Raw genomic sequence first — 23,260 nt, 5'->3', positions numbered from 1 at the left:
CATGACACATTAGAAAACTGTAAATAAGTAGCTATTATCAGGAAGGGAGGTGAATCACCAAATTTAATCCATGAATTTCAAACCCTCTATATTCAGCCCTTGGGGTTTTTATCTTCACACTGATGACTTGCACCTCACTCCCAAACATTTGCATCCACATAACTGACTGTAACATCACTTAATAGATGCTGCAACCCCAGATTAATATCACAGACACTGCATGGACACACTCTGCACCATATTCCAGTATTCATGTGAATCTAGTAGTAGATTTGGGGTATTTGATTCTCTTGGATCCATATGGGATTTAAATTCTAGGTCCTCAGGAATCTGTCTGCTTTAAAATAGACCCAGATAAGTCCCCATGAGAACTCTAGGTTTTTCCATAGGCTCCTTTGCCCTGGTGCGCAGCAATGACATCATCACTATGCGCCCAGATTTGGAGACTTTTAAGCACAGTATAAGGAAGAGGAAATTTAAAACATCTGAAGTACCATTTGGATGTTCTAAATACCAACTGGACTCAGTTTGGTAGATATTCTACTTAATCCAATAATTCTGATTTGAACTGAGGGGAATTCACCCAGCTCTGGTCTCTCATGAACACTTGTAAGAAGAGCAAATCATAGAATCATACCATGTTTTGTTATTAGTAGAGATTTTTTAGAGGTCCGCATCCTGCTTATATTTATGTTCTCCAATTCTGCTAGGGCAAGAAGAACTGTGTTGAGCTCTTTGTATCACCAGTAAACAGAAAAGGCATTTCTGAAACACTACCGTCTGAAGAAGTCTTGAGATCTCTTAATATCAATGTGCTACACCACAGTTTATCCCAGTTTGGAATTACCGAAGTCTCTCCAGAGGTAAGCAATCATGAGTATATCATGCTGCATCTCATTATTCAACATGTATCTCAAGTGTTCTCAAGTATCTCAAGCACTACCATTTCAAAAGGTAGTAATATAGTGCATAGTAGATAAATATGCTCCTAGTCATGCCTAGATTCTAGCCTTAGTCAGATGTTTCCTATCCATTAGGCAGCGATGACAGATATGTCAATTTCAGTTCTCAGCTTCTAACTTTTTCAGTCTGAAGTTTGGTTTTTCACATTTTCACATCAGTTTGCAATTTTTAAAAAAGTCCTCATGAAAATTTGTCACTGCAAATTTCTCCCAACATACACATTTTTGCAAAGCAGTTTTGTAATATACAGTGGTACCTTGGTTCTCAAACTCAATCCGTTCTGAAAGACCATTTGACTTCCAAAGCATTTGAAAACCAAGGCAAGACTTCTGATTGGCTGATTGGCCCTGGAAACAATATTGACAGCCGAAATGGATGTTGGGCTTCTGAAAAATGTTCGCAAACTGACCCTTACTTCTGGGTTTGCTGCGTTTGGAAGCCGATTTGTTCATCAACTAAGCCGTTCGGGAACCAAGGTACCACTGTAATGTATTTTTGTGGGTTATTTTCATTAACATATGCATTTATATGCATACATTACCCTAGCATATGCATTTTGTTCTGTACACTTGCAAACTGCATTGCAAAATTCAGAAAATTGTGAAGGTTGGCTACGTATTGTTTCAGCAAATGAGAATGAGGCAAGTTTGCATTTAAATGCAATATGAATCAAATTTCTCTTCCATCCCCACCTATGAAAAGGTCAGTAAGAATGTGAGGAGCGAGCCCTGCTACCTGAAACTGTTCATTGGCCGCTTCCTCCAGCTGACACATAGCTGGTATTAACCAGCCTCCTTCAGACTGATGTTAATTGCATGTCATGGTGTGTGGTTGATGTACACAGCAGCATTAAGGAGTCATAGCAGCCGCACACATGTTCTTGGTGTGTTTGGTAACCACAGGTACCAAATACATGAATAGGGCTTCTAATGTACGTATTATGGGGAAAAGACCAAAGGCTCAGCCAGAAGGTAATCAAAACATTAACACAGAACTTTGTGGCACCTTAAAGCTTAGCTGTTTTGTTTTGACATGAGATTTTCAAGGCTTGTGATTAAAATTTTAGCTTATTTGAAACAAAGTGTACATCGTTTTGACTACCCAAATACGCGTGCATACACTGCAATTGAAAAATGCAATTTAGCTTGAGCAAAAATTTAGTTCCACTCCATTTGAGGATATATCAACAGAGAAGAGCCTTGACTACTGAAAACTGAGTGCCTTGTGAAGCAGCATAATATAAAAGTTGGGTTAGATGCAGACTAAGTCAGGATTTTTATAACTTATCTTTCTTTGCTTATCAGCTGCCTCCTAAGATTTCATTTGCACCTGCTTTCAGTTCTCTATATGGTTCACAGATTAAGGTTGCCTTATATAGCTATTGAAGGAGTTGTGGGCGGAGATACAAAACAAGTCAACCGAAAGTTTAAGCAATTCCAGTTACCTTCTCACCTGCTGAACTTGGTGGTTTCCAAGAAGGAATTAGACTTGGCTATATAACTTGACACAGTTCGATTCATGGGTAGAAAGACTTTTCCAGTGCTCACTAAGGAAGGTATAAAGTCTCCTTCTTAGACAGGTTTGGGTGGTTTTTGTATCGTATTTGTTATAAGTGTGATTGGAACTGATTCATCAAAGCATTTTATATTATAGAAAAACACAGCAAAGGTTGTTTTTTAAAAAAGCCTTCATATCTACCTGACAAGGGCTCTCAAGTGTGCAACCAGAACAGTGTAATTACATTTTGTTTTGCTTTTGTGTTTTTATAAAATCAAAGAAGAACGTCTTGCAAGGCAAGCACGAATCGGGTAAACTCTGGAGCAAAGAAGGATTTTATGCTGTCATCATATTTCTGAGCATCTTTGTTATCATTGTGACATGTCTGATGGTAAGTCTGTTTCTTTACATTTTCTTTAGCTCGTGCTTGTCTCAAAAGCCCAACCGGCAGATTTGTGCCAGAAGTATTTACATAATGCAGTCCAGTCTTTAACCACTAACAAAAAGCAATAAAAAATTATGCACAGCCAGACTCGATGTAAGCTGGGTGTTTGCATCTGGAACGACTAAAGCTTTTCTGCAGCTGACTCGAAAACGGCTTACGCCTCACATTTATTTTGTAAGGGGTAGAGCCCAACTCAAAGCACGTGTGCTTACTTACAGCCAGAGTTGCTGGGCATGAGGAGCCCTCCTCAAAAATCAGTAAGCGTTCTTCTCTATGGGGAGAAAGAGCAGAACAGATGACATCCAGCCCATCGGTCCTTCTACTAAACAGCTGATTTGTGTGTACTTACTCCTTTTTGAAGAGGGCTTCACAGATGATGGCTATGCAGCTCGACTGGTGGAGAGAAACCATGGGTGATATTTTCCCACTCAGAGTAGAGCTATTGTAGTTAGTTGTTAATTAGATTCAAAGGCTCTACTCTGACTAGGACGTGCTGAACACCACCCTATGTATGCAGCACGCTTTGCATAGACCATTCTTCATTCAGCTTGGAGGGGGGGAGAGGGCAGAGGGTAGATTAGGAGCCCTTTGAAGAGAAGTTTTTGATGTTTGATGTTTTACTGTGTTTTTAATATTCTGTTGGAAGCCGCCCAGAGTGGCTGGGGAGGCCCGGCCAGATGGGTGGGGTATAAGTAATATTATTATTATTATTATTATTATTATTATTATTATTATTATTATTATTATTATGGATCTACTGGTTCAAAGTAGCATCAGAGCTTTGTTATGGTTGGTTGCAGGTTGTTTTGGGCAATTAAAGTGAATTAGCAAATATAATAAATATATAATAAATAATAGTAATGAAGCATATCGTCAAATGTTTATTATTCCCAACTGCTAAACACCAAAAATGCCCCCACCTTTTCATTTATGCTCATGAAATAAAGGAAGTTGGGGGCAGGGAGCAGGGAGCAGAAGTAGATTTTTCTGTGCAAGGATAATGCAGTTCTCATACTCCAAACAAAATCCCGGGCTAATAATTCTTAATTGAAAATGTCTATTTTTTTGCATCCCGTTCTGGTTGATGGATCTTGAGATTCTACTACTAAAAAAAGCAACGTAGATTCCACATGCCTGAAATCTGCTGACTCCAGAGCTGGGGAGTATTCATGCAGAATCCTTTGTATATATGTCCCTTAGATGGATTGGAGTGGTTACATTTTTTGAAGTGTATGCTAGGAGTATTTAAGAGTTAAATGGGAACCTAGATTGTAATAAATCTATAGATTCTGTGGGTCCTGGTGTGGGAGTAAGGTCCATTGAACTGAATGGGGCTTACTACTGAATAGACAAGCATAAGATTGCACCATTGAGAGGTATGGGGCACTGGGCAAGATTGCTGTTTGAAGGAAAGGGTCAATCTTTTGATATGTTTTATACATTCTGCCCCAATGTTTCTTTTCTTTGCAATAATTCTGGTTCAGTTACTTCCCTCTGTATCTCATTTATCTTTTTCAAAAAGCAACTGAAATGATAGATATTGGCATGAAGATGATTCCCAAAGAACCCTCAGCTGCAGACAATACAAACTGGTCTCATCCCTACCATACATTTAAAGCACATTGCATGCACATTTTAAACACGTGGCTTCATCCCAAAGGATCCTGGGAAATGCAGTTTACCATTCACAGAGCTACATTTATTAGCACTATACAAACTAGTTTCCATGATACTTGGGGGGGGGGGGGAACTATGTGCTTTAAATGTGGGTGTGACCTCTTTTGAGAAGAATCTGTAGCACAAAATGCTCATTTTAAAACATCGCCACTGACATTCTTTGCCGTTGACTGATGCCTTGTTTAATCCAGTTTGTCTCTCTTCCCCCCCCCCCCGAATTTAAGATAAAATCAGCTCTTCTCTCTGTTTTCAATAGGTCCTGTACCGACTGAAAGAGAAAATACAATTTTCGGTGAGACAAGATAAGAACAAGAAACAGGAAATACACCTTTCATCCATCCCACTGCAGAGAACTCCATCTGAGTACAAGGCAGCAAACAGAATGGTCCAGCCCGAACCGGCTCCTAAAGCTGTGAATGTCATAGTAGATCCACAAGGGCAATGTGCTCCTGAGATGAAGCCCACCCTTTCAACCAGCCCATCACCTTTCAAGATCAAGTCAGTGGGGCTTCAAGAAAGGTAGGCTTACACCTCTCCAGATGCAGTTTGCCATTGTTCCCCTTTGCGGTTATAAGCAGGTGAGACAAGTGATGTGGCCCTGCAAATGTTGTTGTGCTCCTCTTGCCATCAGTCCCAGCCAAGCAGGAGCAGAGATGATGGGAGCTTATTCATTCATTCCATTTCTATGCTGTCCATCTACCCAAACGCTCTGGGACTTGTGCTCCAGCAAGATGCAGAAGACCACAGGTTGCCCACCCCTGCTATAAAGGAAGTTATTTTCTGAGTACTTTGGAGATTATAATTTGCACTTAAACTGCCAAGTCTTGAAATAATGTTTGGAATCAGTAAAGGTAAAAAAAAAAAAGGTTGGAAGCTTCCAAAGAGGAAAACAAACATGCTTTGAATCCGCAATGTGATCTATTTGGATTGAGTGGTTAATTTCATCATTTTGCTTTCCTGTGTTTATGTCCTGGCCTCGGTTGCAGCACATCTGCTGGAAAGCCATCAATTAGAAACATACCTTCTAGTGCAAGCACTTTTCATAAATCATCAATATGCTGCGCAGTGACTCTTGTTGGCTAAAGTGCCTAAGCCCAGCTAGCAGACAAAAGAAAGATGCAAAGAGCATGCAGGCAACAGGAGCAAGGTGGGAGGGTGGGTGGGTGCTCAAATATATTGTTATTTAAGAGCATTGCTGTTTAGGAAGAACAGATTCCTTTTAAACAATAGCATCTCACCAATAGATGCATTTTCATCAAAGGTATGTCAGAAATTGCAACAGTGTACAGGATGTGTTCTGAATACTTAAAAGGGCTTCCCTTTTGTTCAAATAAAGGAGTCCTGTTGGTTTCTCTGTGCAATAAAATAGTCAACAATGAAGAAAGGCCATTGGTTCTCAAGAGGGAAATGGAAATTCTACAGATATGCCCAGGTTGCATGGATATCTGTACCTGGATGGGGAACTGTAAGCAAATGATATATGTATAAGGTAAAGGTAAAGGGACCCCTGACCATTAGGTCCAGTCGTGACCGACTCTGGGGTTGCGGCGCTCATCTCACTTTATTGGCCGAGGGAGCCAGTGTACAGCTTCCGGGTCATGTGGCCAGCATGACTAAGCCGCTTCTGGCAAACCAGAGCAGCGCACGGAAACGCCGTTTACCTTCCTGCCAGAGCGGTACCTATTTATCTACTTGCACTTTTTGGCGTGCTTTCGAAGTACTAGGTTGGCAGGAGCAGGGACCGAGCAACGGGAGCTCACCCTGTCATGGGGATTCGAACCGCTGACCTTCTGATTGGCAAGTCCTAGGCTCTGTGGCCAGCTTCCACGAATCAGCTGTTTTGGAGAGAGACCCAATCAATCAGGAGAAAGATGGGAAGCTGGCTCTGGTACCCCATCACCACTGCCTCTCCTTTCCCTGCCAAAAAGCTAGTAAATGGAGATCTGCTCAGTTGGATTAGAACCATTATGTATTTAGTGATCCCAAAGGTTCTTTTGAGATCTTGAAATCTGCACATAAATGTAGTAGTCTATCACAATCTCTCTGGATTACTGAGCTGCAGATAGACACAAATTTTATTTAAAGAGAACAGAGTAAGATCGCTCCCCCCACCCCTTTCAGACGTCATGTGGTTTTCTTCCTCTGGAGCAACTACAGTTCTGGCCAAGTCATTATTTTTACAAGCTGGAGAGGGATTATTAGCAGGCCCATGCCCTAGGTATACATGCTAGAGGCATAAATCCTTTTGCTTATAAAGGTGGCCCCTTTGACATTTGTTGAAAACATTGCTGTTATTATCATGTTCATAAAAAGTAACAACATAAAGTGTTCTTCAAAGTGCCCTGCTTCCTGCCTCTCCACCCCAAATCAGTCTTAAAATATAGCTTAGGGTGGGCTTTTGATCCTTACAGAACATTTTGCTCCCTCATGGATGAGGTGCAGAGGTTTAGATTATTGTAAGTTATCCTTATAGTAACTCTTCAAGGTAGGACAGTTTTAGCATCCCACATATTGAAGATGCAGGCTAAGGTGATGGCGACTTGCCTAAGGCTTCTCACAGTGCAGTCCTACACATGTTTATTCAAAAGTAAGCCCCATTGAGATCAATGGGTTCGACTCCCCGGTCAGTGTGATGGGAATTGTCATTCATCACCAACCTAAAGTTTGAACCAGGAACATCTTGCTCTGAAATTCACATTCTCAGACAGTGTGTGAGACAACCAGACAAATACTGATGTCTGAAAAATTGAAAGTAGGAAATATCAAGTGGATATAATCTGATGGACAATCACAGTCCCAACACATTATATCCTAACTATTTTTAAGAAGCTTCAATGCTGTGCAAAATGTCATCGTGAAGCACCGTGTACAGTGGCGAAAACATAATTAATCAGGATTGTGCCACATCTTTCATTATACTACCAGGCATTAGCTCTTCTAGAAGCTTCCAGATTATTAGCAATATTTTGTGAGTTCACTAAATTCACTCTGGAGTATTATTTACGTGCATATGGTGTGGGCTGAGAACTTGCCATAGAGTTCTCCTTGGTGTAGGCATGATGCTGTTGCTTGATGGATAGTGACATCTAGCGGAAGAAGATAATATTGTCAGTGGATCTTCTGTTCCATCTGTTACAAATTCTTGTAAGAGTTCATTCGAGAAATTAGAATGTGCCCCCTGGTGGCAATCTTTCTGCTTTAACCAGCTCAGTAGTCCATTTGTATTTCTCTTTCACTATAGTGTGGCCTAATATTACTATCATAAGAGAAGTTACTGGGTAGTAGCAATCTGGGGGAAGGTCTCTTTCCCCCATGTATGTGTATGTGTTTGGGGGTGTTGTTGTTGTTTAGTCGTTTAGTCGTGCCCGACTCTTCGTGACCCCATGGACCAGAGCACGCCAGGCACTCCTGTCTTCCACTGCCACCCGCAGTTTGGTCAAACTCATACTGGTAGCTTCAGGAACACTATCCAACCATCTCGTCCTCTGTCGTCCCCTTCTCCTTGTGCCCTCCATCTTTCCCAACATCAGGGTCTTTTCCAGGGAGTCTTCTCTTCTCGTGAGGTAGTAGCCAAAGGATTGGAGTCTCAGCTTCAGGATCTGTCCTTCCAGTGAGCACTCAGGGCTGATTGGGAATAGTAATAATTTTATTCTCTAGTGTTCACAGAGGAAATCTGGCATTGGCAATATTGATCTCTACACAGTGAAAAAGAGAGCGGATAATAGGATGCATGCCTTCAGCAACCATTCCTAAGTGGTACCAACTGATCTCTGTGGATTCCATTGGCTACAGATCAGGAAGCAGCCTGTTACACTGGCACAAAGCAAAATACAGCATTGACTGGGGTCATTCCCCCTTCTTAGACTTGCCTTTACTTCATCTGTTCCCCTGGGCCTCAGCTAGCTTACCCTTGTTCATATATCTTGGGAAAGAGAGAGGGAGGGGGAGAGAGAGAGAGAGAGAGAGAGAGAGAGAGAGCGCCACAGCAGTTAAAGAGGTGGGCAACTGAAATACACTCGGAGTCGAGAGTGGATTTCATACTCTTTATTCAGCTCATAGCGGTGAGGAGGAATGGAAGTTCCCCACAATATCTGCTTTATATACATTATTTACACAATGGGCTGCATGTGATTGGCTAATTCCGGGATTCTCCTGTAGGCCAATCAGGTTGTGGATTCACTTCCACCTGGAGCTGGATTGGGTGGCTCCTGCGGACCAGTCATACTGCTGCATTGTTCTAGGACCAATCATACGGCTGCATTTTGGAACCTATTGTTCTAGGACCAATCAGACTGCTGCATTTTGGATCCTATTCAGCTCAGTACATAACAGCAACCTTTTCAGGATCAAAGATCAACTTCCCACTGGAGAAAGTGACTATAGATGCTGCAGGCCTCAAGTCAGCCCCGTCCCCAATGCCTACCTAGGCCTACTGATCCCAGGAGAGCAACATGCAGCACTCTTCCTTGTAATTCTAATTAGATTATCTAAATACCACAGACTGGTGTCATTTATGGGTTTATCCTATCATGTTTCACGTGTTTTTATTTTTCAAACACAGATGTTAATGGCTGAGGCTGCAATCTTAACCCCACTTACCTGGGAGTAAGCTTCATTGCTCAGTAGGACTTTGAATAGACATGGGATTGTATCCAAGGTTAGTGGACCCATTGGAATTAATGGACATGACTAACTTAGGTCTGTTAATTTCAATTGATCTACTCTCAGTAGAACTTAGTTGGCTGCAACCCATTATTAGGATTGCCCTGCAATTTGGGGAAATCTATACTGGACCTAGCTATCAGGGGTCCCTTTACCTTTACCTTTATATGTTACAATATGGGGAACAGTGCTGGATTTACGTATAAGCTAAACAAGCTATAGCTTAGGGCCCCACTCTTTTTTTGGGGGGGGGGGCAAAAAAATAAAGGGAAAAAACAACCTGGATGTACATTTCCAAAATATAAGATAAAAAACAAATAAAATAAAACCTACCTACAGCAACAGTGTTTTGTGTTGTGTAGGCACCTATTTGTTATGTGCAAATGGCTTTAGATACCCATTAGGTCCATAAATTACCATATAGCATATATTCAACACAAAAAACAATGACAATTCATTGTTGAGAAAGGACAGCTGGACATATAAAGGGCCCCATTACCTTCAGTAGCTTAGGGCCTCATCCAACCTAAATCCAGCCCTGCTGGGGAGCCCTATTAATGCGCAGGCATGTGCAGCCTCTAAGCGCATTCGGTTCAGCAGGTATAGACTAGGCTGGAAAAGGCCACCATTCACCTGTGACAAGCTATCTGCTTTTTCAAATACTTCTCTGGGAAAAAAGCAGGGCCTCAAGTGTTTCTTCCGCTCTCATACCTTTTAGGTACTGAAAAATCCCTTCCTTTCTAATATTTAATTAATTGAGCAGAATTGCTGGCTTAAGTATCGCTGCTTGTGCTATTTATAAGCTAATTATTATTAAACATTTCCTGCCTTTATGGTTCAGCATTCTGTTAACGGACTTTCGGGCATTGTGTAGCTCTCTGCAATTTGAATAATGAAACCGAGCCAGTGTTTGTGGATGGTTTCACAAGCATGAGAACCTAATATATATTTACAGGAAGGGATCTGGAATTTCCTGGCCGAAATACACAGCTTTGCATAGATTTGGAGGATAAATTTACTCCATTGTGTTGAGATGAATATGCTTTTCTTTGTGCTTAATATAACCCTTAGGCATTTGCTTTCAGGGAAATGTCAGTAACAATTGTTTAAAGCAGAAGCTTGGGATAACCCCCCCCCAAAAAAAGTTGTTTCAGAAGAGTATTTCAAAGATTGGACACAATGGAGGGGAGAGTACTGTGCTTTAGTTACTGTATTTTTTGCTCTATAAGACTCACTTTTTCCTTCCTAAAAAGTAAAGGGAAATGTGTGTGCGTCTTATGGAGTGAATGCAGGCTGCGCAGCTATCCCAGAAGCCAGAACAGCACAAGGGATCGCTACTTTCGCTGCGCAGTGATCCCTCTTGTTGTTCTGGCTTCTGAGATTCAGAATATTTTTTCTTGTTTTCCTCCTCCAAAAACTAGGTGCGTCTTATGGTCTGGTGCGTCTTATAGAGCAAAAAATACGGTATTTATAAAAATGTTTGTATACCACAGTTTCACTTGAAAATTTCAACATGGTATGCAACAATTATAATACCATAAAAAGCAGCACAAAAGCAACTCCACCAGGTTCCTATCAATCCTCAATGCCTTAGCCAAGCCTAGTCTTTCCTATAATCAATAAAGTTGTGGCTTAATTCAACCCAGTACCAGTCTCCTATGACATTTTGTGGCCCTCCCTTCACTTGCCATACCCATTATGCACCTGTGCCGGGAATTATAATACCATTAAAAAACCCAAAAATTAAACTGTATCACCAGCATACTATAATGGGGGGCGGGTCATCGTCTACATACATCAGGCAGCAAAGAAACATTTCCAGCAAATATTCCAGAGTTACTGTAGAATGCATTTGCTGAATCTCTATTGGAAGAGGATTCCAAAGGAATGGGTCAGTAACGCAGAAGGCTTGGTTTCATGTTGATGTCAAATGAGCCTCACCAAGATGGGGGGCAACCCACGATGCTTTTGCAGATGGTAGTGATTGAGCTGGGATTTAAGGGTTCAGGCAGTCCTTAAGGTACCCTGTTCTTATGGATTAGATCAGGGTTTCCCAATCTTGGGTCTCCAGCTGTTGTTGGACTACAACTCCCATCATCCCTAGCTAGCAGGCGCAGTGGTCAGGGAGAATGGGAATTGTAGTCCAAAAACAGCTGGAGACCCAAGGTTGGGAAACCCCAGTTTTAGATCATTCCTCTTGAGTATTGAAAGCATGAATAGGCAGCATGTGTACTGGTCCCATTCTCTGCAGTTTGTGCATTTGGTGGCCTTATGAAATGCCCCATGTGCAAAGAAATGTCCATGCCTAGGGCTCCTCCATGCAAGGGGAGTCTCCTGACTAGTCCAGGATTCCTCCTCTCATGAAACAGCCAGATGTGAGGCCAGTGGATGCATGTGGCTGACATGTATGACATCAGCAGGGGTCATGCTAACTACCACAACCCCACAAGCCCCTCACACATATATTCACCACACGAAAAACCTTAAGACAAAGTAATTAGAAATATCGTAATTTAGGGAAGTGAATTTAAAAGAAGCTAAAGTTTTAAGTAGGCATTTTCTCTTGATTCACAATGCAGTTATTTCAGTCTGAGGGGAACAAACATCAGGTTAGTATCTTCAGGGCCGAAATACAACTGTTTGTGACAGTAAATCAGGAACAGGGAACTTGAGGCTCTGGAGGTGTTTTGTTGGACTACAACTCCCATCAGCTGCAGCCAGCATGGCCAATGGTCAGGGATGATGAGAGTGGTTGTCTAGAGGGCCCCACCCCTGCAGTAAATATTCACAACAGAGACTTCATATATTTACAACAGGAAGCTCTTTCCACTGAACACAGAGCACTGTCTTTTTTGTTGTACGCTATGGCCTATACCAAAGGAGATCTCCCACCTTTCCTAAGAAACAATGTTCAAAAGAGCTCATAAACTGTGGTGGTTATATTTTGGATTAGACAACTCCCAAGAGACACTCAGTTTTTATGACAATTCTACCTACAGCATCAGCATCTCCAGAGTCAAATAAATCTGCACTTGCCACCACACTGATACAAAGCCTTTTATGTAAATTAGCCCAGTGTTTTGTTTTGCTTTTTCCCCTAAGAGAAGCGTAAGCACATTGCAGGCTCCCAGCTCTTATCATGGCTTGATTCTTGTTGCAGTCGTTGCTACTGGTTTTCGCTTGTACACAGGAAACTGCAGTGCCAATCAATATCATTCCCGAGGTGACAGGAAACCTTCTTCAGTCAGTTGTTGATTGCGCTTGTCTTTGCTGCTCCACCCATTGCATCTATTCCCTTTGGCTGAACTTAAGACAGATTAATCACTGGCTGACATCTGGCAGACAGTTTTGGTAGCTTGTCAGTGATTTGTCTCAGTGGCTTCTTAAAAGGTTCCTTGTATTTATAAGTGGCTGGGGGTGAGAGGAAGGGAAGGATCAATAGCTTAGACTGCAACTTAGGGCCCACTTATCTAGGAGTAAGCCCCGTTGAACTCAGTAAGTCTTATTTCTGACACGAGAGCACTAAAATCGTTTTCAAAGAGTTTAGAATTTTCCGTTCCCCCAACATTTTAGGAGGATGGATAGTGTCAATCTGTGGCTATGTAGCATTAAGAAAACCAGGGTGTGTGACTGTAACTAAATGCATGTACAAATTAAATAATTGTTCAGTCTGTATTGGTCTGCCTTGCTCACTTTAGGCTCCCAATTGTTCCTCTGAAGCCCCACCCTAACCCTCCCCACAGCTGGTGTGAATAATGGTCTCATCAGCTTTTGAATGCAGAAAATCCCAGGTACAGCCCTGGGATTTTCCAGGATTTTCCCAGCATCTCCAGGCGAGACTGGGACTGTCCCTTGTCTAGAGATCCTCAGAGTGTGGACACTGCTGAGCTAGCTAGACCATGGATCTGACTTGGTATACGGAAGCATCCCTGGTTCTTCATCAACCAAGCTAACACCAGGCTGTATGGAGAGGGCAAGCCTGACTATGCACCTCAGCAGACGCATTGCATACCGGTGTGTTCTGCATACAAAGACATGATTCCTTGTGGAATCACTGTCAGCAAAGGATACTTTTGTCCTTGCTGCATCTGAGAGCACTGTTCCCGTGCTTTACCTTTCCATGTAGGAATGAACGGCAACCAGTCACTTAATACAAGGGGAAAGTAAAAGAATGCACTCAGGGCCACTGCTAATGTGGTGACCCCAGTCGTTGAGAATCAAGTCCTCTCCTAACCACACAGACCATCTGATTTGTGTTTCTTGTGCACAATAGATGGGGAACCCTCCAACTCCCAGCATCCCTGACTATTGGGCCACTCTGGTTGGTGCTGATGGGATAAATATATGGAGGGCTATAGATTCCCAGTCCCTGTGCTAGAGAGTGATGGACCAGCAGGAGAGCAGGACAAAATGTTGGGAAGTTGATAGGGGTGTGGGTGTGAGGGTGTGTACACACACACACACACACACACACACACAGCGAGAGGCATGATTCGGGGGGGGGGGTGTTACTGTCAATGTTTCATCTGAAAGTATGGTTTACATGATAACATTCCAGTTCGATGGTAGACCTAATTGACAGGAAAAGATGGGAGGCTGTCTAAGCGTTCAGTTTTGAACAGTCAGTTCCCGTTGCTCAGCAGCACAGCCTTATCGAGGGAAGTACAGGAGTGAATTGGCAGTACTTTAGAAAGCCTGATTAAAAGAGGGAAAGCTGAAATTGCTCTCATGTCAGCTGTTTTCCTGCACAGGATGTTGAGCGATTCCTGTCCCAACCAGATACTGATTGCTTAAAACTTAAGTCTAGAAGTACTTGTCAAAATCATTTCCTTCATTTTTTTTTATTTTTTAAATTTTATTTATTTTGAGATGATGAAGTCTGAATGAGTGACTTGGAGTGTGAAGTTGGGCATTGAAGATGCTGGGCAGTTCATGAGTCATAGAATCAACAGGGCTGAAAGGGAGCCACAAAGATCATCCAGTTGACTCCTCTGCCAATGCAAGAAACCCACGACTACCACATCCCTGGTGGGTGACCATTGAGCCACAGCTTTAAACCAAGGCAGTCTGTGTGGCCCAAGTAATGGTCTAAGTAATGTGGTCCCACTTCCCTTAACCTTTTTAACCTTTAAAGCCCTATACGGCCTAGGACCTCGCACCTACGGGACCACCTCTCCTGGTATGTCCCACAGAGGACCTTACGGTCTTCAAACAAAAACACCTTGGAGGTCCTGGGCCACAGAGAGGTTAGGCTGGCCTCAACCAGAGCCAGGGCATTTTTGGCTGTGGCCCCGATCTGGTGGAACGCTCTGTCACAAGAGACTAGGGCCCTGCAGGACTTGACATCCTTCCGCAGGGCCTGCAAGACAGAGCTGTTCCACCAGGCCTTTGGCCAAGGCACAGCCTGACCCCCTCCTTTGGTAATTCTTCACAGAACTCTAGCCCAATGGTTACCATTAATTTGATTTGAACTGGTTTAATAATGAATTGGTTTTAGAATGCTGTAGACACAAACATACAATAAGCAGAAAGGAGAACCAAGGAAGACAGAAGTTGTGTCAGAAAACTTGGGGACAATAGACACACAGCTTGTTTAGATGCTATCCTGATTCCGTGGCTTGCTACCAGGAAGCCACTGTACAGTTAGCTGTTTGTATGAAGGATTATCACCTGGCATAGGCTAACAGGGACACATACCTTGAATAATATCCTGTCCCCCTGCTCACACATTTAACTAACTGGTCAACAAAGTCCCATAAAGAGTGGTTTATTTAATTTTAGAATAGCCCTATAATTGTCGATTTTCACACAGTCTTTTGCCCATAAATGCAGCAAGTAGCTTAAGCAGTCAGCACTAAATCCTGTGTCCTGTCCCAATTAACACTCGGTTTCAAGATAAATTTTTAAGTACAAGCAAGGCCATTCATCCATCCATCCATTTCCCACCTTTCTTCCATCATGGAACCCAAAGTGGTTCTCAAATGGTCTCCCTTTCAGGTGGATTCACATATGCATGTATATCACTGAATTTGTCACAGTTGTCCTACACATGTCAGGGGTGTTTAAAGGTGCCTGTATGACGTCCTAAGTGTGTTCAGCTGTCTTCCAAGACAGAGCTGTTGGTCTGATAAAAGTGCAGTGGTTGTGAATAGTGTATGCATGGACATTACTAGGGTTAAACCAGTTGGCGTTTTAGTGTATTCATGCCATCTGAATTAATGGGGTGGTTAATTAAAAACAACCACCTGGCATATCTCAGCAGCAGCTGGCACATGCCACCCTAGGCACACAAGTGCTTGCACAGTGTGCTTTTCACGTTCTGCTCTCTGTGATCGCTGTTCATAGACTGGCTACCCACTCTTTAAAGCATGTTCATGCCACACTCTGTACATGATACTCTATGTGCTTTCTTTTATACAAACGTCACACACAAAGAAGTCCTATGGAGCTGTTCCTATCAAACTAAAGTACAGCATGCATGCTTTTTCTGTGTGTCCCCACCACACCCAAATGGGATAATTTACCTGATCTCTTGCTCTCCCACCAACCCCTTTGTGATGTTAATTCCAATGTGTTTGGTTTTCATTTTACAAATTTCCATCTTCCCCTTTGTAGGTCCTATCATTAATCCTTTCTTCCCACATCTTTTATGATAATCCAGACCCTTTACCTCTTCCATTATGTCCAGAATTCAACCTTAAACCACAAGTGATATTCCAATCCTACTAACGATTTTAACTGTTTACAATGGTTTTTCAGATAAGTTATAATTTCCCCTCATTCCTTATTAAACTTTTGGTCTTCCTGATTTCTGACTCTTCCGGTCATTTTCGCCATTTCATCATAGCCCATTAACTTCATCTGCCATTCTTCTCTGGTAGGAACTTTATCTTCTTTCCATCTCTGGGCCAGTAACATCCGTGAAGCTGTGCTCACGTACATAATAGTCTTTTCAGCTTCTTTGGGATTTCAACACCTAGAATTCCTAAAAGGAAGGCTTCAGGCTTTTCAACAAAGGTTATTTTAAACATTTTTTTCAACTCATTATATATCATTTCCCAAGGTCCTTTTATTGCCTTACAATTTCACCACATATGATAAAAGGTGCCTTCTTTTTCCTTACATTTCCAGCATACATTTGAGCATGTTTTATACACTTTTGCTAATTTACTAGGAGTTAAATACCATAGGCACATCATTTTCATATAATTTTCTTTCAATGTACAACATGCCGTGAACTTTAAATCCCAATTCCCTAACTTTTCCCAAGCTCTAGTTACAGGTAGGTAGCCATGTTGGTTTGCTGTAGTCGAAAAAAAATAAAAAAAAATCCTTCCAGTAGCACCTTAGAGACCAACTAAGTTTGTTATTGGTATGAGCTTTCGTGTGCATGCATACTTCTTCGGATATTGGTATGTCAAGAAGTGTGCATGCACACGAAAGCTCATACCAATAACAAACTTAGTTTTCCCCAAGCAATAAGCTATATATTATTCCCAAAGTCTCTCGCCCAGGTCCTAGTCCAACATTCTAACCATTACACCACACTTGCCTCTTCAGCAATCCTTTCTCTTTGCCTGTCAGTGCAATCTCCAGATCAGGATGTGCATAGTTGTGATGCAGTCTTAACATGCAAAGCCAAGCACCTTTCCTCTGTAATTGGTCCTCCTGCCAGCTAATGAATGGCTTCCTTCCACCTGCACTGTTGACACTGTCTAACAAACAGCCCCCAGGAGCAACGGGGAATCTCAGCAAATGTCCTGGAGGTCTGGCAGGGCAGAAGGAAGCAGCTCCTCCCTTTGTCTGGAATACCAAAGTGAGAAGGCAGAGACGTTTGGACATCGGTCAGCCTTGTTTAATTCCTTGACCAGATTGGAAGAAAGGAAAATTTGCATGGCAGTCCAGTTTGCATTGGAAGAAAGCACCCTACATTGAGAGAGCAGGGTGCCAAATGAAATAGCCACATATGACGAGAGAAGCGATTTAAATGTAAAGTGCGAAAAAAAGTATAAACAGTACAATGAGAATGATTGGAGGACTCGTTTTGTCAGAAGTCTTTTTTATTTAAGTGTTTAATTAAGTGTTAATTAGGAAGATTAAGTGGTTTTTTATGTTGGTAAATTTGCTTTTTCTTCTTTCTTTTTTCTGTATTTTCTTTTCTTTTTTCTTAATTGTTTTTTCTTTAATTTACTTTTTGTAGTATGAGATTGTAAATTCTTTGTATAAGTGTGTAATTTAAATTAATAAAAAAGGGAGAAAGGAAAATTTGCATGGCAGTCCAATTTGCATTGGAAGAAAGCAGTAAATTTAAACTACATTGAGAGAGCAGGGTGCCAAATGAAATAGCCACGTATGACGAGAGAAGCGATTTAAATGTAAAGTACAGGCAGGAAATAACCCCTTTAAAGGCTTGATGGTTTTCACCAGCATGGATGCCCCCGAGAAGGAGACGAGGAGTTTCTTGTAGAATATTTCCTAGCTCAATGTCTCTTCCATTCACCCTTGCCTCACTCGCTCAAAACTGCTGTGTGAATCAGTTGGGGAGGATGCGAAATATTCTGAAATTTGAGGATTTGTGAGTTTCTACAGAAAAGCCTTCCTAAGAAGAACTGCCTCATAATCTTCTTACATTTATATCTCATCCTTCTTTCATCCTGTAACCCAAGACAGCATGCATGATGTACTCAGGTGGTCATTCATTCAGGAACTGTCCAGTCTTAGACCTGCTTAGCTTTAGCAAGGAGGCGCTGAAGGCCTTGACGCATTTCTTATCACTGACATTAGGTAAAGGTAAAGGTGTGACTAAACTGCTACTGGCACATGGAGGACCATGATGAATGCCAGAGCGCACGGAAATGCCAAACGCCCACCACAGTGGTACCTATTTACCTACTTGCACTGGTATGCTTTCAAACTGCTAGGTTGGCAGAAGCTGGGACAGAGCAATAGGAGCTCACCCCATTGCGCAGATTCGAACTGCTGACCTTCCGATCAACAAGCCCAAGAAGCTCAGTGGTTTAGACCACAGTGCCACCTGCATCCCTAACACTGACGTTAAATACCATTTGGAACAATTCATTGTTATTCCCTAGCCATTTGAATAGCAAATTTATATGTATAATTCTTGTGTTTCTTTCCATACATCTCCTTAAACTGTTTCCAATGAATTGCCTTCTTTACGCCTGTCCACCAGGGCTGTTGCACAGTTTTCTTGATCAATCTCTTGAACTGGAAAAAGCTATAAATTCAAAGTTATAATTAGATCTGGCCACATTTCTTTTTTTGTTGCTAAAAAGGAAGTAGCCCTTTTGCCACGACTGACAGATATAACAATGTAAAAGCCAAAGAAAATATTAACATTTCAATTGTGCTTTGTTACAAAACAAAACAAATGGGTTTTCTCTGCTTGCTGGGGAAAAGAAAATGCAGACCCTTTTAGAAAGTTAAGATTGCACACCATCTGAGGGGGCAGTAGATCTAGTTGCCTGGGCACCTTCTTCCCCCTGATATTTGCCCCCTTGTGAACAGTTTCACACCCATTTGCAAAGTGCTCTGGGAGAGTGGAGTACAGTAATACCTTGGGTTACAGACGCTTCAGGTTACAGACTCCGCTAACCCGGAAATAGTACCTCGGGTTAAGAACTTTGCTTCAGGATGAGAACAGAAATCGTGCTCTGGTGGTGCAGCGGCAGCAGGAGGCCCCATTAGCTAAAGTGGTACCTCAGGTTAAGAACAGTTTCAGGTTAAGAACAGACCTCCAGAATGAATTAAGTTCTTAACCTGAGGTACCACTGTATTGAAATGGGGACCCTTTTCTATGTAAAATAGCAGGAGCAGTATTCCACTAGATGGCAAGGATGACAACTGCTGGGAGTGAAACAGCGGGGATCATTCAGTGTGTAACCTAAGAGTTAATTCTGCTCTCAGTAAGTCAGCTAACCAAAAGCCGGTGTTGGAGAAGATTTTGCTTACCAACCAGGCAGAGTGGCATGATCCCTACTGAGGAGGCGTGTAATCTGACTGGCTGTGTAGTTCTGAGGGAGCTTTTCCTCTGTACCTGTGGTTGAATGCCTCCCTGCTATGTCCAAGGCCTGAAGTAAGAAAGATATAACCTATTTGTTTCTTTCTCCTTAGTTATGTACTGTTTTTGTTCAGTTTCCTCAGTAAAGTATTATCGGGATATGTGTATGTATGTATGTCTCTGGACTTTGCTAAAAGCAAGGATAAAATCAAGGAAGATTCTCTTATCTTTGATGCACTCCCACTATATTCTGAGTGATTGTACAGTAGGCAGTACTTTTTTTCTTTAAAAAATGTTTAGGGGTACTCTCATTTTCCTACTCATGGCCCCTCAATGAGGCCAAACTTAGATTCACAAAATGTTTAGGGGTACGCGTACCCCTGCATACTCCCCCAGAAAAAAGCAGTGCATATAGGCAGATCATCAGACGACAATTGATTGATTAAAAATATTTATATGCTTCTATTCATGAAAAATATCAGAGCAACTCGCAACAGTATATAGTGTACATAAAACCAGCTTAAAAACCATGAAAACCAGAAATTGGCTAACTATTGTAAGAATAGCTATAACCCTGACAGACTAGGAGGCACTTGAAAGTTGAAACAGAAGGTGTCTGCTGAATCTCTATTGGCAGAGTGTTCCATGTGATTAGCATCAGTGGGTGGTTTCCCTTAGAAAGGCAAGTAATAGCTCAGCTGTTAGAACATGAGACTCTTAAACTCAAGGCTGTGGGTTTGAGCCCCACGTTGGGCAAAAGATTCCTGCATTGCAGGAGGTTTGGCTGGACGATCCTTCCGGTCCCTTCCAACTCTACAACTCTATGATTCTTCGAGGGAAAGTGCCAGAATGAGGCAGCCGGCTCTTTATGAAACTGCCGTGTGTGGAGGCTATGAGAGGAAGGCAAACATCTGTCAGCAACTTTGAACTCTCTTTCTTGGTGGATACATTAATAATTCCAAAGCTCTTATTTAAAACAGATATAAACCTGCAAGCAATAGTGTTTCAGTTGGCCTCATTGATTTTTAGCAAGTGTTCTTTGATAAATTATTCCCAAGCAACATCCAAATAATTAAAGTCATTTTCACTCTTGCAAAATGGCAGGAGAGAGCTGATTCAATCAAACAAACCTGAGTATATTGGAAGGATCCTTTGGCAGCAAATAAGAGAGAATGAAGGATTGTGTTTCCAGAATATAAAGAAGGGGAAATGTGTGTTTTTTTCTAAGTTAGTTTTGCAATGCAGGAAGCTGCTAATTAGCTGAAAAAGCAGGGCAACATTGGCAGCAACAGAATATTTTTCAAGGGGACAAGTCCATAAAATGAGAATTAACAGACCTAACAGTGACAGAATTGTATATTACATGGAGTGATCCTGCAGTGAGGCCATGATCCACCTACTGAAGTTATTTATTTCTTACATTTATATTATATCATTGTTCCCAAGGTGGATAACATGTGGTTCTCTAGAACTCTTTTGGCTGGGTTGGACAGTCCTAGATCTGCTTAGCTTCAGAAAGGTGATGACCCCATGCCTTTTCACACCATACTTTGATTGCAATTTAGATCTCATCCAGAAGATTACATATACAGTTGTACCTTGGATTCTGAATGCCTTGTGAGTCAAACGTTTTGGCTCCCGAATGCTGCAAACCCGGAAGTGAGTGTTCTGGTTTGCTACTGTTCTTTGGAACCCGGACGTCCAACACAGCTTCCGATTGGCTGCAGAGCTTCCCGCAGCCAATTGGAAGCCGTTGCTTGGTTTCTGAACATTTTGGAAGTCAAATGGACTTCCAGAACAGATTCCATTTGAGGTACCACTGTATTAGTAAAAATAACAGACAGAAATGCATTGTATTTGGGGGAATTGCTTAGAAATATGTGTATATTGGTCAAAACTGCATAGAAATATTAGGAGAAATTCACACTAAATTGTGGACTTTTTTTACCCAAAAAAATGTGCAAATTTATGTAGAAAAGCAGAGAACTGAATTTAAGAATGGGGGGGGGGGAATAAGATTGAGAGAAACAAAAATTGACAGATTTGTCCATCCCCAATTCCAACAATATGTTCATATGATTTTAACTGATGTGACAAAAATGCTTCCTGGTAATTTTTACTTGAAACTGCCTCTTCCTACCTTTGCCTCTGCACATGCACAAACCTGACCCAGAAGATCATAGAATCATAGAGTTGGAAGGGACCTAAGGGTCATCTAGTCCAACCCCCTGCAATGCAGGAATCTCAGCTAAAGCATCCATGACAGAGGGACACCCAACCTCTGCTTAAAAACCTCCAAGGAAGGAGAGTTCACAACCTCCTGAGATCAGAGAACTGTCCAGAGCCAAAGTCCATTAGGTGGAAGGAGCAATGTGCTCTAAGGTGAAATAGGTTTCAATCTGCCTGACACATAGCAGAGAAAAACAAGCAAATGAATAGTGTGAAATAATAAGAATACAGTGGTACCTCAGGTTAAGAACTTAATTCATTCTGGAGGTCCGTTCTTAACCTGAAACTGTTCTTAACCTGAAGCACCACTTTAGCTAATGGGGCCTCCCACCACCACTGCACAATTTCTGTTCTGATCCTGAAGCAAAGTTCTTAACCCGAGGTACTATTTCTGGGTTAGTGGAGTCTGTAACCTGAAGCATCTGTAACCTGAAGCATCAGTAACCCGAGGTACCACTGTAGATGATGACTCCCAGCTGTGATAACTGAGAGCAGAACCATGCCAGTTTGTTTGCCTGCATTTCCAATGACTTCAGGACAACAGCAGCACCTCATAGGTCCTGGGGTGATGGACAGTCTTCTGATGTTCTTAGGAAGCTTTTAGGGAGACGCTTACAGAGTGGCAGAGATCAGAAGAACACACATGGCTATTTGGATCACATGGAACTGAGAAAGTACTGCGCAATCCCATGCATGTTTACTCCAATGGGACCTACTACCCAGGAAGTAGGATTGCAGCCCAAACTCCACATGCAAACACGCAAGCTAGATCAAGTTTTAAAATAGCAGGTAAGGTCCTCATGAGATAAAGAGCTGATTCCACATCACTTGTTTTGTAATGCAGGCGAGGATCCAATGTATCGCTCACCTTGGATATGAGCAGCTTGGGCAGCATCGAACCTTTTGTAGCCGTGCCGACGCCAAGAGAAAAGGTTGCCATGGAGTACCTGCAGTCAGCCAGCCGGATCCTGACAAGACAGCAGTTGCAAGACACAGTGACAAGTTCTCATTTGCTCCAGACTGAATTTATGGTAAGGTTGGCCTGTCGTCACAACTAGCTCAAATCTGTGACCCTACTCTACAACTTAGCTTATTTTTATATATTTATTTTAGAGAGTTTCTATGCTGCTTTTGCCTTCTGTTATGAGTTACCAAAGTGGTTTACATAGTAAATATAATGCAAGACCACATACTCAGAGGTACCCAGCTGTTAAAACAAAAAATCCAAACAACCAATATCAGAGCAGCAAAAAAGCGGCGAGGACAAGAAGTACATTTCCCCCCTCTGTTTGAAACCATCCAGCATCAGTGCCCACTGCTTGCTTGCTGCCAGAGGAACTCTCTTCTGTACAATGACCAGGTGGACACCTGTGAAGGCAGTTCAGCCAGCAGAGCCTCTTGCAGCTTGATGCAACTGGTCCTGATGAGCTAAGTCATCCCAAGGGAAATTGGATTCAGTAACATTTCCACACCTGCCACCCAGTAGTGGGCAGCGCCCTGGGGCTGTGCTGTTTACCTGACCTCCTTCTGGCCAAATTGCTGCCTACTGGGAGGGAGACAGGAAGAAGTAAGGTGGCAACAAGGTAGGTGCGGTGCAAATGCACCAGCAGGAACACCAGATTAGCTCTGCCAGCATGTTTGCACTGTGCCAACCTCGCCAGCAACTTTCCATCCCCTTCTGCAGCAGTTACTTAGCCAGAGGGAGGACAAGTATGTGGCACAGCTTCACTGTGAACATCCATCACCATTGGAGAGGCCATTCTGAG

The 23,260-nt window shown here is 42.2% G+C and overlaps 1 protein-coding gene across 2 annotated transcripts in view; it reads left to right on the top strand.

Annotated features, from left to right (window-relative positions):
* Positions 1–23,260, top strand: part of PTPRR (protein tyrosine phosphatase receptor type R) — a 103,026-nt gene that overhangs the window by 65,851 nt on the left and 13,915 nt on the right. For both annotated transcript variants that reach the window (XM_083399734.1, XM_083399735.1), the window contains exons 4-7: positions 711–863; positions 2,741–2,851; positions 4,839–5,101; positions 22,339–22,525. In XM_083399734.1, the coding sequence (XP_083255860.1) occupies positions 711–863; positions 2,741–2,851; positions 4,839–5,101; positions 22,339–22,525 (714 nt within the window). The remainder of the gene's footprint in view (positions 1–710; positions 864–2,740; positions 2,852–4,838; positions 5,102–22,338; positions 22,526–23,260) is intronic.

Source organism: Podarcis tiliguerta (genome assembly GCF_965153285.1).
Source record: "Podarcis tiliguerta genome assembly, chromosome: 10".
Lineage (NCBI taxonomy): Eukaryota > Metazoa > Chordata > Lepidosauria > Squamata > Lacertidae > Podarcis > Podarcis tiliguerta.
This window is presented reverse-complemented; position numbering and strand designations above follow the sequence as displayed.